The 14762-nt window shown below is 44.8% G+C and overlaps 1 protein-coding gene across 1 annotated transcript; it reads right to left on the bottom strand.

The window, feature by feature from the left end:
* Positions 1 to 12047: 12047 nt before the first annotated feature.
* LOC109461031 (proline-rich protein 23D1-like) lies at positions 12048 to 14146 on the bottom strand. Its single transcript, XM_074331489.2, has 4 exons — positions 14070 to 14146; positions 13263 to 13324; positions 12988 to 13055; positions 12048 to 12755 (listed from the first exon to the last, which is right to left on the bottom strand). The coding sequence occupies exons 1-4, from the start codon at positions 14144 to 14146 to the stop codon at positions 12138 to 12140; spliced, it is 825 nt and encodes a 274-aa protein (XP_074187590.2). The 3' UTR covers positions 12048 to 12137.
* Positions 14147 to 14762: the final 616 nt, after the last annotated feature.

Below are 14762 nucleotides of genomic sequence, written 5' to 3'. Positions count from 1 at the left end.
AGGCTTATTGGGAGAATTAAGTGAGAGCATTTAAATAAAAGTACCTGATATTACAGCTGGCAGTTGTCAGCACATGCACATTGCATGTGATTGGTTTGGACAAATTTGTCTGCAATTCATATTTGAAAACCTGAAAATAAATGAAGAAATAATACACTTAATCCAAACAGATAAATTGCCCAGTTTTGACTCGGTCTATCTTAACTATGCCAAGTGAACTTTAAAATCATTATTTAAAATTTCCTAGGTGCAACATGGCTGCCGCACAAGAGTGTTCCCCTGACCAGCCCAAGAAGGTCATTTGCACAGAAAGGAAGGTCCTAAAAATAGGTCTGTAAGCCCACGAACACTTATGAACATTCTCATTTTTCTTATTCCTTAGGATTTTTTTTTTTAATCTTTTCCTTTCATTTCAAAAACAACATCTGTGAAAAGTAAAGGTGTTTCCTTCCTCCTTCCTCCTCTCAAGCCATTTGCCAGCAAAGAGGGAGATGGGTTCATGTTTCCTAAAATTTAAAACTCTGATGATGATTATCACTTCAGTGACTGACTGTATTGGGTCCAACAGTTTTTATCTACCTCAGAGAAACTACACATAAATTTATATAAAATTTTTGTTTTAACCACTGAAAAACTGGTCTTGTCATAAAATACGAGAAATGAACTCAGAGAGACAAAGGAAAATCATCTTCGGGGCTCGAGTCAGACCTTTTTAACCAAACAAAATTCAGAATTGGTTGCTTTGAGAAGATATCCAATCCAACAGACAATGTGAAACCCGCTGATTTCATCAGGCCTGTGCTCTAAAGGGACCTCTCAGACGAGGAAGCCACATACGAAGTAAACATGACAGAAATTGTCACTCCTCTTGTCATTCCGAAGAACCATCTGCTCCTGAGTGAAAGCCATTTTCTATTAAATTCACCAGCATGCTAATTAAAGAATGACTGGAGGACGGCAAAGCTGCCAGATGCTATGAAGATGTATCACTGTCTTCTTATGTGGTTAGGCAAACGTTTAATTAAACCTGCAGCCGCGGTGTCTGCTCCATCCACCAACGCAGCTAAATCTCATTCACCAGAGAAAATCATTTCAGATTCGTGTCTTTCAAGCGGTAAAACAACCTAACACAGACTTTGCTGAAATAGTTAATGCCTTTGTGCGTGATTTAATTAAATGCATCGGTAATGACATCCAGGAGACCTGAACCTGACTTGCCTTGGGGTTCTTGTGAGTCTTCAGAGCTAAACCAACATCCCCTCCGTGGTTTCCTTATTTGTAGGCCTTGCCTTCCAGAGAGACCAGGCAGGGAGGGTGCTCAGCCTGTCGCTAATACATTTTATTAATACAAATGGAAATGAAATGCCGTGCCAGGTTTGCTTGTTGTGGAACTCTTGCTAATGACAAACATAGTCATCAGCCATCACAGTGGGCCTAGAGGAGACCCTCTCTTCAAGAAATGTTATAGCCATTTTCTTTGGTAATAGACTGTGTTTGAATTTTGGACTTATGCACATTCTTTTCCTTTATAACTGAGCACAATATTTTGATCATCAGTGGATTTTAGGAAAACATGCTGCATGTCACAAACCCAAAAAACCAAAAAAACAAAACAAAAGCGTAACTATTAATGGAAGCTAACTTTGGGCCAGAACAGAGACCACTGTCTTAATTGTGCATCTTGAAGATCGCATAGTCTCTTCCACTGCTGGGTCTTTAGGACAACGCCTTAAGGATCACAGGCAGTGCAAAGGGGGGGAAGCCCTAGGTCTGCTGAGAGAGGACCTTCCACCGCAGCCACCTTCCCCTCCTTGCCCGGTTGGCCCCTGGACTGCTATACCAGAAGAGCTAGTGACATGGCTTGCCTGAAAGAAGAAGTGGCAGGATATGGCAGTAAATATAAGAGAATCCTCATCTGCCTGGATTTATGCTGCAAAATGTACCCAAAGAATTTGGGATTCTACTGGCTCTCTCTTGCCACTATGCTTGGCATCCCAGCAAGTACTCGCCAAGCATGCCCAAGCCATCAGTTTCCTTCCATCCTTACGGCACCAAGCCTGTCCCCCTTGTGGCAGAGCTGGGGAGAAATGCTGCAGTTACCGTCCTGAAGGGTCGTTTTCAGGACGGGCGGCTGCTGCGGTAGCATGCTGGGCTTTCGGTTTTCTTTCCTGCTGAAGACCCTGAAAGAAGTTTGCTTAGAGGAAAACTGTGACATTGTCAGTTTGATGCAGTGAATATTTTATCACTCTGCTAATGGGACAGCTCGATGCCTCATCAACTAACCCTAGAATAATGACCGCCCCCCCCACCCCAATAAAAAAGAGCTTCTAAAGGCAAAAGTTGAGAATGGCCAGGGCGGCAGTAAGAGAGGCACACAGGGGAGGTATGACCCACTGGGGGCCTGAGGGGAGAGCACTCTTTGGCGAGCCTGCACCTGCACCTTTGACTCATTTTAGTGTAACAGTGTCAGATTGCATGACGCACTGGAATTAGCCTTTTCTTTTTGTTATTGTTTGCTTTTTGTTTTTTAAAGGACACTCACCATCCTACAATCACACCACTGTGATGTTTCAAGCATGGGACACAACCACTAGCATACTGTTCTCTTTCTTATTTTTCATTTAGGAAGAAACCAGCACAGAAACTAAGAAGGCAGGGCACAGCTGTGTTGAAGCAACTTGATGGGAAAGTGTTAGGTAATCACCTGGCCTGCTTTAGCTCAGTCCTCGAGTGTCCTCCTGTCTGAGTATTAAATTGACACTTCAAATTAAAAGAACCAGTCAATCAGGAGGTCACTCCTCGGCTTGGGCTTTTCTGGGTTCAAACATACAATTTACTGCCCCCTCCCCATTGGGAACAGTCTGAGAAAACGTGTGCCGCGCATGCAGCTGCCCACTGTCTTTTGGCACAGAATGTGCTGGACTTGGAGATATTAAACCTGAAGCTCCAAAGACAGAGAGGGGCGCCCCCTATGGTTCTTTCACCAGGATTGCCTGATGAGGCGAATTCTGAGAAACTGAAAAGTGGAGGAAGTAATTATCCTTACAGAATTCCCCGTTCTAAAAACACACAAAGTAAACAGGTTTGCATTCTTGAAAACCTAATTCATGAAAATGCAGTATCTGTGGTGACATAAATGAAGAGCCATTCATTATCCTGTGAGTCACATAAAGAGGAAAAAAACAATGCTCATAGTCAATTATAGAAAAGTAATGGAAAATGGCTCTTAACTTATAAACATGGCACTTTCAGACATCTGCTTAGGAGGAAATGGGTTTTGGATTGGTTTCCAAGCATGGGCTCATTCAGTTTAACTTTCCCGAGATGACTGGGTGTGGCTAAGCATGTAATTTGTGACTTTGTGCTATGACAGGCTGACTGATCTCGGCCTTATTAGTGCCATCTGCTAACCAGTTGAAATGTACAGTTAAAAACAACAATAATCTATAGAGAAAGTGTTAGGTGTATTTTCAGGGAGGTCCCCAACCATAGCTCTGAGCAACAGCCAGAGGTAGATATGGCAAAACGTGTGGACTAATTCGATGGAGGGAGTAAGGAGGAAGGAAGAGAGCAGAGTGTGGGGTAACTGGCGGGTGAATGGGACTACTAGGCGGCAATGGGCCGTTCACCACGACAGGGATAAGGAGGCAGAGGGAGTCTATGGTGGAAGGTTATTAAACTCCATTTTGTTCATGTTACATTCAAAGGACCTGCGATACATCCAAGTGGAGATGCCATTAAGGTCTCTGGAGCTAGGAGAGAAAAGTGCTAGAAATTTGGGTATCACTCATCAGTAGTGGAAACTGAAGCCAGGGGTGAGTGAGAAGCATGTATACTTGGGATGCAATGCAGAGAAAAGTGATACAAGGTCAGCATTTTGTTGAGAAATAGTTAAGAGATGAACCAACAAATGTCAATTGTGACCTAGTCTAAACTTTCCTGTTGAAGAAAAATACATATTACCTGTACTGAAGAGCCATTAGAGACTTAGAGATTAAGTCAGATTTTCGTAATAATAATGAGATTAAAAACGAGGTTTTAAAGATCAAAAGCAAGGTCAATTAAAATTCTTCTGTGCATTATATTTGAGAAATCGAAGCTATCTTAATTTGAGAGAATGTTTCAGAAGTTTTATTAAAATGTCTACAGAAAAGTACATATGTCATAAAAGTGAAATGTGATGATTTTTCATATATTAAACGAATGCATTTAGCCAGGACCCAGAAAAAGAAAAATCACATTACCAACAGCTTAGAAGCACCTGTCTGAGGTGCCATCCAGTCACTACCCCCAAGGTAACAACTGCCTCGTCTTCTAACAGCACAGATTACTTTAACCAGTTTTGTACTTTATATAAAAGGAATCATACAGTATCTATTCTTTTGTCTGGCTTCTTTACTCAACTTTATGTCTGAGGCATTCATCCACATGTGTGTAGATATATGTCATGCATTTATCACTGTACAGAATTCCACTGAGTAAATATTTTATGGTACAGTTATCAATTTTAATGCCAGTGGGCATTTGGGTAACTTCCAGAAGGGACTATTAATGCTGCTATAAATATTCTACAATATGCTTTTGGTGAATATATATTGTAGTGAATTTACTGGATCATAGGATATGCCTTTTGTTTTCCGAAGTGGTAATACCAGTTTCCACTCAAGCAGTATTCTGTGAGTTCTTGTTGGAGTGAAAGTTTTCAAATGGGAAATTGTTGCAAAGGGATTTTTTTCAACAAAAAGAAAATAGCCAATCCCAAAACTAGTTCTTTTCTTCTTATTTTAATTTTCCATGGGCTAAAAGTCTAATGATGAAATAAGAATCACTCTAGTACTTGATGTATACTTCTTTATTAAATCGCTAGTGACCCCCTTGTCTTGTAAATTAAAGCTCATTCTCTAAAACTACTGTCTCCATAAATTCTGTCCTCTCAATTGGCAATGATTCATTCATTTAAACTGTCACTTTCTACTGTTCATGTTCCAACTTGTATTTTGGCTACATTGTGTATCTTATCTTCCCTTGTTTATAACTGGCTTGAGGGCCTTTTTTTAAAAAATATAATTGTCTATTCCACATAGGCTTTTTCCCATAAAGGGAGATTTTCATATGTAACAGGTCCTCAAATGATGTCATTTTGTTGTAATGTTGATAAGAAAAAAAATCCATCCTGACTGGGCCACTGTCTGTGTGGGTTTGCCCTGGGTACGCTGGTTTCCTCCCACATCCCAAAGATGTGCACCTTAGGTGAATTGGCCTAATTGGGACAACTTCAGGTCTAAGGTGTCCTGGTCTGAGTGAGTGTGAGTGTGAGTGTGATGGAAGGGTGTCCTGTCCAGGGTGGGGTCCCACCTTGCTCCCTGAGCTGCCTGGAGACTTAGGTCACCCGTGACCTTGAACTGGAATAAACGGGTTGGAAAAGAATTCTCTTCCTTGATTTTAGTTTGTGTTTTTTTTAATGTATGTATAGGTCATACTTATTTCAATGTTTAATATTAGAAGTATTTTGGGTCTTTATTTAGAAGTTTGGTGATGTTTTTATGACCGGAAACATGCCATAGGAACTTAACTCTTATTTATACCCGTTAGCCTATGATAAAGCTGGTTTCATTATACGTCCTTTTGCTTAAAGTCAGTTTTCAAGAACCTATCGAGGATGCTAAGTGAGGATTTACTGTACTTGTTCAGTGAATAAATAATTGTTGCATTTATTGTGACAGTTATTTCTAGCACCACCATGTGTCAGTATCTCCTTGCCTTAAAGAACAAATGACTAAAGACTTGATTGCATAAAATTTTAGTTTGAGGCTCATCTCCAACTTGCCCCAGGGACCAGGGTGTGGGAACGAAGGTGGAGGGAGGGTGGAAAGTCAAGCAATTTTGACTGTTCAAAGGAATGCAGGGCAAGATGCCATCTTGGAGCTCTGGGAATTTAAATGTCAGGGGATCGCCGGCAGCTTGGGTTTGCATATGCAGCAATGTTTAGGAATGCTCATATGGTGTGTGATTGTGCTGTGCCTGGAACTGACAGTGCCATCTGTCCCTTGCTTTATTGAGCAATGGGGCTTAGCCTGCCTCTCAAAATGAGCACATGTGTGTGCGCGCACACACACAGCCTCAACCCCCACCCCAGCCTAAAGAGAAAACAGTTGATTGACTTTCCATTTCAGATTTTGATCTCAGCAGGAAATTGAGATGAGTCAGGTATTTGAATACAGCCATGGTGAGAACCTCCTCTTTCATGGAGAACTGTGAGGTCCAAGGGGCAAGGAAACCAGTCGTCATCACGTGCAAAGCCACTCAGCATGGAAGATGAGTTATAATGACAGATGGCACCAGTTAAAAAAAAAAAAAAATTTGTCCCTAGAAGAAGCATGCTGAAAGGATATCAGTGGCATGAGCACAGAAGTCAGCCACAAGCAATGTAATAACATAGCAATATGAGATGATAGAACCAATACTTAAGAAATGCTAAGACAAACTATTTTGTTAAGTATACCTGTATCTATCCATTGTTTAGAAATAGTAGTTAGTTTCTCATATCATCATCTTCATCAAATACAGAATTGGAGCTCACTGTTCCGCTGATGTAGATGTGTTATAGGACATCAGGTACCCTGAACAGAAAGGGAGCGGTACAGCAACATGAGTAATGAGCCATAGAGGCAGAGAACATATGTCTAGGATTTTCTGTGATTGTCTCAATTGAATGTAATTGCATGCTTTCAAAAAATATGACTGGAAGATAGACTAAATCATGGTAGCATAATTTGATTTTTACATAATTTTTACATAAAAATATTTCACAAATCAAGAAAAAGTCCTTTTTTTTTTTTTTTTTTTTTTTTTTTCAGAATAGAAGAACTCTTTATTTTGGACTCATAAAATACAGCCAACCATATTGATGGCCTTGAGAATATTAGATGTATGCTGGTGTCCCTGCACGTGGATGGCTGGGAACAAAGATCATTTTCAGCATAACGCAATAAAAAGAAAAAATGTTAAATAATGAGCTAAGCATACACTTAAGAAGTTAGAAAACGAACAGAAAAACACCTAAAAAGAAGATAAAAAAAAGAGTAAAGGTCAATATAGAAAACAAAGGTATTATAGAAAAAATCAACAGAGGCAAACACTGGTTCTTTGAAAACTCTGGCAATACTGATTTTCTTAAAGAAAGAAATTGCAAATAAACATGATTAGGAATGGAAAAGAGAACATGAGTGGAATATAGCAGATATTAAAGAAAGAAAAACAGAATATACTTTTATAGCTGAGTATCAGGAAACCCCTATTTTAGCCTCTGTGAGCTCGCCCTTTTCCTTGCTGGCTGCTGCTTTTTTGGTTCACGCTACCTGATAATTTGCTCTTCAAAGCTGAATATTCCATTTCTCAGGTATAAGCTCACCTTTTAGTCTATAGAGGCTTGTGGAATCTGCACACCTCTCCAGTCAACAGGGTTGTGGGGGAAAAACAGGCTGTATCACAGAAGCTGAAAGAAAGGGAAACACTCGCCCAACCATAGCGCCCCCTTGCGTAGTCAGGAGGGTGCCTTCCTTTCCCATTTCCACTTCCAGGCCTCTTTGCCCCGTTGGCTAATATTGTAGGTTACTTTTGGCCAAGTCTATCTCTGTACTAATCTCTAGGCTAGAAATGACAGCCCACTTATTTGGGGAAGTTCTAGCGATCTGGGAAAAACAGATTTTTTTTTCCCACTCCGTGGTTCTAATGAGAGCTCAGGAGCTGCAGTTGTAAATGAACATAAGATAGTTTCTACCACCATTTAACAGGGGAGGTTTACAAAGGTAAGGGACACGCAATTACTAGGGAAAACTGTGATATCACAGTTGCCATCTCTGGGTAGGTCTGTTGGGTCCAAATACTGCCTCTTTTTCTGTTATTTTCTTTGAGGTTAAGTCTTGATTTCTTATGATGCATCATTTCTGTCTTGACAGGCTATTTATGTTTTCCATGCTTTGTGTGGCTGCTGTTACAACTTCCAAATGACAGGAGCAGAGGTGTCTCTGAATAATGTTACATTCAGGAAGGGTATTATTTATGTTTCTTATAAAACCATAAATGCATAGTGCCCTCATCAGGCCCTGCAGACACATAAAATAAAACTTCCACGCAGGGAGAGCACAGTTTCTCCAGCGCGATCTGTCTCTTCGCTTGAAAAGTGAAAGAAAAATGGAGAATTGGATGAAATACTAAGCCTTTCAGCCTTGCTTGAGTAATGGACTGGATAGTGCGGAGAGAGGCTTTACCCCCGTCTGAAGTACCTAACTTAATACTCTAAAGGATCACAAGAAGAGGTGTCCTGTTTGGGGACAGATGACTATCAGTTTCTGTAACGCAACAAAATACGTTAAGGTGCACGTTAAGAAAACCAAACTAACAGTGGCTTACATTCTACTGTTTTTGAGACCAAATCAATGTGATTTTGTGTGGTTTGAATGAGAGATTTATGCTAATCACCACAGTACTACTTATGACATTTTTCAGCCTTGGAATCACTGTGCCTATAAATGTACTCATTTTCAAAATCTTGAGGTAGAGCAAGGGAGGGATGGGGTCGCTATAGAGAATAAATGAGACGTCATTGGTGATGAGGGAAGGAGAAAATGACTATTTCCCCTTCCTGTGTGGTATGCTCGCTCTTACTTTCCCAGATTGGTGCAAGGACCTTAAAGTAGAAGGAAAACTAGGGCAAGCCTCACCCCCCATTCTGTAGACTTCCTCCCTTTCTGTCAACTATCCCTCTTTCCAATTTTTAAATTCTACCCGCCTCTCAGCAAATATTTCCAGTTCTCTCCAGTCTTAAAACTAGACACATACATAAATGCATTCAACATGCTATCCTTTCTAGCTATCTACCACTCTATTTTTCTTCTAAGGCATGCTTCTTTAAAAAAATTGTATCTCTTTATCTCTCCTTCTTTACCTCCAATTTATTTCTCAGCTCACAGCAAATTGGCTCCATTTTTTCCTAATTCCTTAACTGAAATTACCACAACCAAAGTTACTGAGGACCTACTCTTAGCTCAACCCAATTGTCATGTCATGATTTGACCTGTTTTTAACATTTTAGTACTGACCACATCCTCTTGAAATTATTCTTCTGGGTGCAGTAACTTCTGTCATATTACTCTCTCCTGAATTTCTTCACGTCCTTCTGGCTGCTCCTTCTCAGTGCCCTTTGCTAACTTCTCTCTTATTCTCCTCTTCAAACTTGTCACTCTCAGACTTCAGTTCTCAGTCTTCTTCTATTACTGTTTCCACTTCCTGAGTGAGCTCACTTCTACCGAAGCAAAGATGTCTCCCAAATCCCCATCCTTAGCCCGACCTCTCCACTGAGCTGCAGGATGGGATGTACAACGGACTGTAAGACGTCTCTCGTTAAATATGCCACTAGGCTCTCAAGTTTGACCCATGTCCCAATTAAGTTCATTGCTTTTTTCCTCCAAACCTGTTGAGACGCTTTGATTTCCTTTCCCAGAAATCTGGAGTCATTCTTAGCGCCTTACCGCACTCACTCTCCTCATCCAGTTCCACGGAATCCAAGTGTCACAGATGTGAAAGTCATAAGCTTATTCACTTCCGTTTCCCCCATTATGCTCACCTACTTCAATGATTTGGAGAATCCTTGCTGTTGGTCATCTTTGCCCTCTGTCATCCTTGCCAGATAGTCTCCCCACAGTCACCTTTCCAAAATAGTAAATTTTACCTTGACATTATACCTCTGTTTCACACCTGTCAGTGTCTTCTCACTGCCATTAACCTTATACCTAAACTGACTACTATCCCTAAAACGTAAACCTAACACCATAACTAACCCTCCCATAACCTAAGCCTAAATTTAACCCTAACCCTAACCCTAAACTCAACCATGACCCTAAAACTAACCCTAAACTTCTAAATAAACTACCTTTCAACCTACACCTAACCATAAACCTAACCCTATTCTTAACTCTCCCCATAACACTCAACCTAACCCTAACACTAACCTTATACCTAACTTTAACCGTAAACCTGAACTGAACTCTAGCCCTGTCCCTAACCCAGCCATAATGCTAACCTCAATCCTATACCTAACCCTAACCCAGTACCTAACCCTCTCCATAATCTTAATGCTAATCCTAACAAAAACCCTACCCTAACTCTACCACTAACCTACACCCAACATTATACCTTATATCAACTCTAACCCTAGTCCTAACCTTAAACCAAACTTTAACCTAAGCCTAACCCTAACCTAGGCCTAGATTTATACCTAAACTCAAACCTAACCATAATCCTGACCCTAATCCCAAACTCAACCCTAAACCTAACAAAAACCCTAAGCTAACCCTGATCCTAACTTCAATACTAACTCTAAGCCCAAGCTTAAACCTAACTCTAATCCTAAACTCAAATCTAACCCTAAACCTAACACTAACCCTAACACAAATCCTAACCTCAGACCTAACCCTAAAACTAACCATATGATACCTAACCTCAACCCTAACCGTAACCTTAACCGTAACCGTAACCCTAACTCTAACCCAACCTTAACATTAAGCCTGACCCTACAACTAAACTCAAACCTGAACCTAACCTAAACTTAATGTAGTCATAACTTCAGCCCTAACCCTACCTCTAATCCAAAATCCTAACATTAACTCTAAACTTCACCATATATTTAAACTCAAATCTAACCCTAACCCTTACATAATCTTAACCTCAACACTAGCTCTAATCCAAACTCTAGCCCTAATCCTAACCTCAATGCTAACTCTAACCCTAAACCTAAACCTAACCCTAAACCTAACCACATCCTAACCTCAAAACTAACTCTAACCTAACCCTAACACTAAGCCTAGACCTATAACTAACCTCGAAGCTAACCAAACTCAAAGCTAACACAACAGTAAACCTAAACATAATCTGACACTCAACCCTAACCCTAAACTACCCCTGTCCTAACCCTAACACTAATGCTAACACTATAACTAATGTCAAATCTATCCCTGACTATAAACCCTGTACCTAACCCTCTCCATAAAACTCACCCTAAACATAACCCTAACACTAACTCTATGTTTTACTTCAACATTAAACCTAACCTGAACTTAAACCTGTACCTAAAGTCTACCCCTATCCTTAAACCTAATCAAAACCAAAACACCAGTCACAACCGTCTGTGGAAACTTAACCCTAACTTTATGCTGAACCTTCTCCATGACCTTAATACAAACACTAACTCTAACACTAAGGTAACCCTATGCTAGACCTCACCTCACACCTGATAAAAACACAAACCTAATCCCAAACTTACCTTTAACCTAACTGAAATGCCCTAACCACAATGCGAAACTCAACACTAACAAGAAACCTAACCAGACAGAACTACTCTCCTGAAAACTGCTGTATCCGTTCAGTCCAGGATTCACAGGAACTACGAGCACTGAGAGTGGGCGCCAACCCCAGACGGCCCGCTGAAGGGTGGACACGACCTCGCCGACACCCGGGGTTCCCTGTGCGTCCAGTGCCTCTGCCTCTCCTCAGGCGCAGTGTCCAGACTCGCGGGAGGCCAGGGTCCCCCTCTCCCCAAGTGCCACCCACTGACACACACAAGCACACGAGTCGTCCTCCGCCACGCACACGCCCCTACTGACTTCTCTCCCGCCGTGTCATCCTTCCATTCTGCGGGCGAATCACTGGGGCCCGTGGACGCCGGAAACCGTACATCGTGAAGGGTCTCCTGCCCGCTCCGTGTAGGCCAACCCTCGTCGTGGTCGTCTTACCCGTCAGTCGCCTCTCGCACACAGATCCTTGACTTGTCCCGGCCACTCTGGCGGGCTTATCCGTCCCATTCAAGTCCCGACAAAGTAGAAACATAAGGCACCCTATGTGATTTCAATTTTCGAGCAAACGCGTGAGAAAAAGCAAAGAACAAACCACAAACACAAATGACCAAGTGCACTTTTAGAACCGTTTATTGAACTCCGACATCCCCATTAGAAGTGAGATCCGCACCAGAATGATGAGTGAGAGAGGTTCTATCTGGACACACCTGAAGAACCAGGGTGCCCTGTTCCCGAATGGCGTGTGGCAATTCTTGATTGTGGGGTGTGCACTCCGGCACCACCGCCTTAGAAGAGTCGTCTCCGGGCCTTGCTGGGCGGCCTGCGACCCACCGCGCGGCAGGTCCTGGTCTCGGGACTCGGGGAGGGAGGCAGAGGCCTGAGCACAGAGCCGGAGCAGGGCCCCAGGCCGCGGAGGTCCAGGCTGAATTCGGCCGGCAGAGGGCGCCTCCCCGGCCTGGGCCCGGGCAGCCGGGAGCAGCCCTCCGGGGCGGCGGCCCTGTAAAAAGGCCTGAGCAGGAGGGTGCTCAGCGAAGGCGGGCTGAGAGCCGGGACTTGATTGGCCAAGGGGCCCATCGCGGGCTGGAGGCCCCGTGGAGCCTCCCCCTCCTCTTCTGCACGTGGGACATGCGCATGCTGGGCTGAAAGGGATCCGTCTTCAATATTGATTTCCCACGTGGTATCGGCCCCCCGCGGCAGAAGAAACCGGGCGTGGGCAGGGAAGAGCAGATCCTCGGACAAGTTCAGGACGTGCTCCGGGACGACCACGACGGTCACGTTGCTGAGTGTGAGCTGCAGGGCTGTCTGTGGAACCAGGACCAGGACCTCATCTCCCAGGCGCAACTGGAGGTCTGTTCCTGGTTCCAAGATGACCACGATCGTGTGTGTGCTGGGAATCTGCCGCCCCTGGGGGAGAGAAAAGCTCTGAGTCATTGGCCTAAAATGGGGTGGGGGCGGGGACCTGTGTAAACAGGGCGGGTATGGGTGGGAGCTGCCAGCCTCTTCAACCTCCTCAGTGAACTGGGTGGCCACCCCCACCTTACCATCATGCACTCACCCATCTGGAAGGACATCTCCCAGACGGCCCTCAGGGCCTGCAAAGTCCCTCCCATTACCCTCCAAGGACTCCCCGACTTACCTGGGGGGGTTCGGGGACCACCGTCAGATCTGGGTGCAGAGCTCCTTGCACTGCGACTGGTTCGGCACCTGAGGAGAGAGCAGAGGGTGGGAGTTGAATGCTCTTCCCGTGTAGTGTTAAGGGTGTGACCTGGGGAGATCCCACAGCCAGCAGAGACCAGGATCAAGGGACCAGCTCCAGACGTTCTGGAGGAAGCACCTGCTCCTTTCCGGATTTAATGTGTCCTTTCCTCCCTAGCAGCTGACTCTTTAGAAAAAGCAGGGAAAGCACCTTACCTGTCCTGCGATCCTGTTCCACTTGCCAACGTTTTGTCGGATTCCACGGGGCGGCAGCCCACCTAAAGGACACGAGGGGTCCAGGCAGTCTTGTACACAAGAACCCAGCATCCACTACTCACATGCCTGAAACTCCGTGTCCCCATCCCACCCACACCCTCTCCCTGAGTCCAAGGCCAAAGGCGTGTGCCACCCGCATGAAGTGAGAGCTTTTCTCAAGGTGTCCCAACACCCACCTCTCTGCGTGCGGCCTACCTTACCCCGTCTGCAGGGAGTTCCCTGGGCTGGGAATTGGGAGAAACCCAGGCAGGAGCCCACAGGAAACAGTTGCCTCCTGAAGGAGTTCCTGCACATGTGAAGGAAGGACGGACCTCTCCTTGGGTCCCAGAACAAGGAGAGAAATGTTGAGATGCCCAAAGCATCTGTGTGGGTGAGGGCCATACATGGATGGAGCCTTAGGGGGAGAAGAAAGGGGGAGAAAATGGAGGGAATGGTTGCCTTTCTGAGTGGATGAAAGAATCCTAGGCTCATGTGCTACAACCTCCCTTTCTGCAGACCGGACACACAAATTCCAGGTATGGCCGAGGGGAAATGGACTGAGAGTGGGCGCCAACCCCAGACGGCCCGCTACAGGGTGGACACGACCTCGCCGACCCCCGGGGTTCCCTGTGGGTCCAGTGCCTCTGCCTCTCCTCAGGCGCAGTGTCCAGCCTCGCGGGAGGCCAGGGTCCCCCTCTCCCCAAGTGCCACCCACTGACACACACAAGCACACGAGTCGTCCTCCGCCACGCACACGCCCCTACTGACCTGCTCTCTCCGGCCATGTCGTCCTTCCATTCTGCGGGCGAATCACTGGGGCTCCGTGGACGCCGGAAACCGTACATCGTGAAGGGTCTCCTGCCCGCTCCGTGTAGGCCAACCCTCGTCGTGGTCGTCTTACCCGTCAGTCTGACCTCTCGGCACACAGATCCTTGACTTGTCCTGAGGGAATAGTGCCGGTCTCCGAGCGGGGCACTCACAAGGCTGGAGGTTCCCAGGAATCGTCCCTTGGTTCCCCAGGCCGGAGGCAGGTGGTGGAGCGCAGGGACAGACTGAGCTCTTGCGGGAAATCCTCCCAGGGTTTTGACCGAAGGGGCCGAGCCAGGGGCTGTGTCGTCAGGGTCTGATGTGATTAGTTGGCCGCGGTCCCAAACAGTGGGCGGTGCTGGCAAGCGGTAGGGGGAGGAGGATAACGCGGCCAATAGGAGAGAGATGAGATCAGATTCAGCCTACGCCCTGGACATTCCTCCAACCCCACTTGGCCCGCGACTCAACCCCATGCTCGGGAGGTCACCTAACGCTATACTCACTGCTTGCTCTCCCCTATTCATTCACTCCACGGAATAATCCTTTCTACTTCTTTCTCCCGGGTCTTCACTTGCTAAAAATCGTAGTATATTGATATAGTAAAGACGAGCAGGTTTCTAAGAAGAATGTCATAGGGTGGGGTGGGGACGTTAT

This window comes from Rhinolophus sinicus, chromosome 16, assembly GCF_057876585.1.
Source record: "Rhinolophus sinicus isolate RSI-liver-muscle chromosome 16, RSI-T2T, whole genome shotgun sequence".
Lineage (NCBI taxonomy): Eukaryota > Metazoa > Chordata > Mammalia > Chiroptera > Rhinolophidae > Rhinolophus > Rhinolophus sinicus.
The sequence above is the reverse complement of the archived record's forward strand: the minus strand, read 5'-3'. Positions and strand labels throughout refer to the sequence as shown.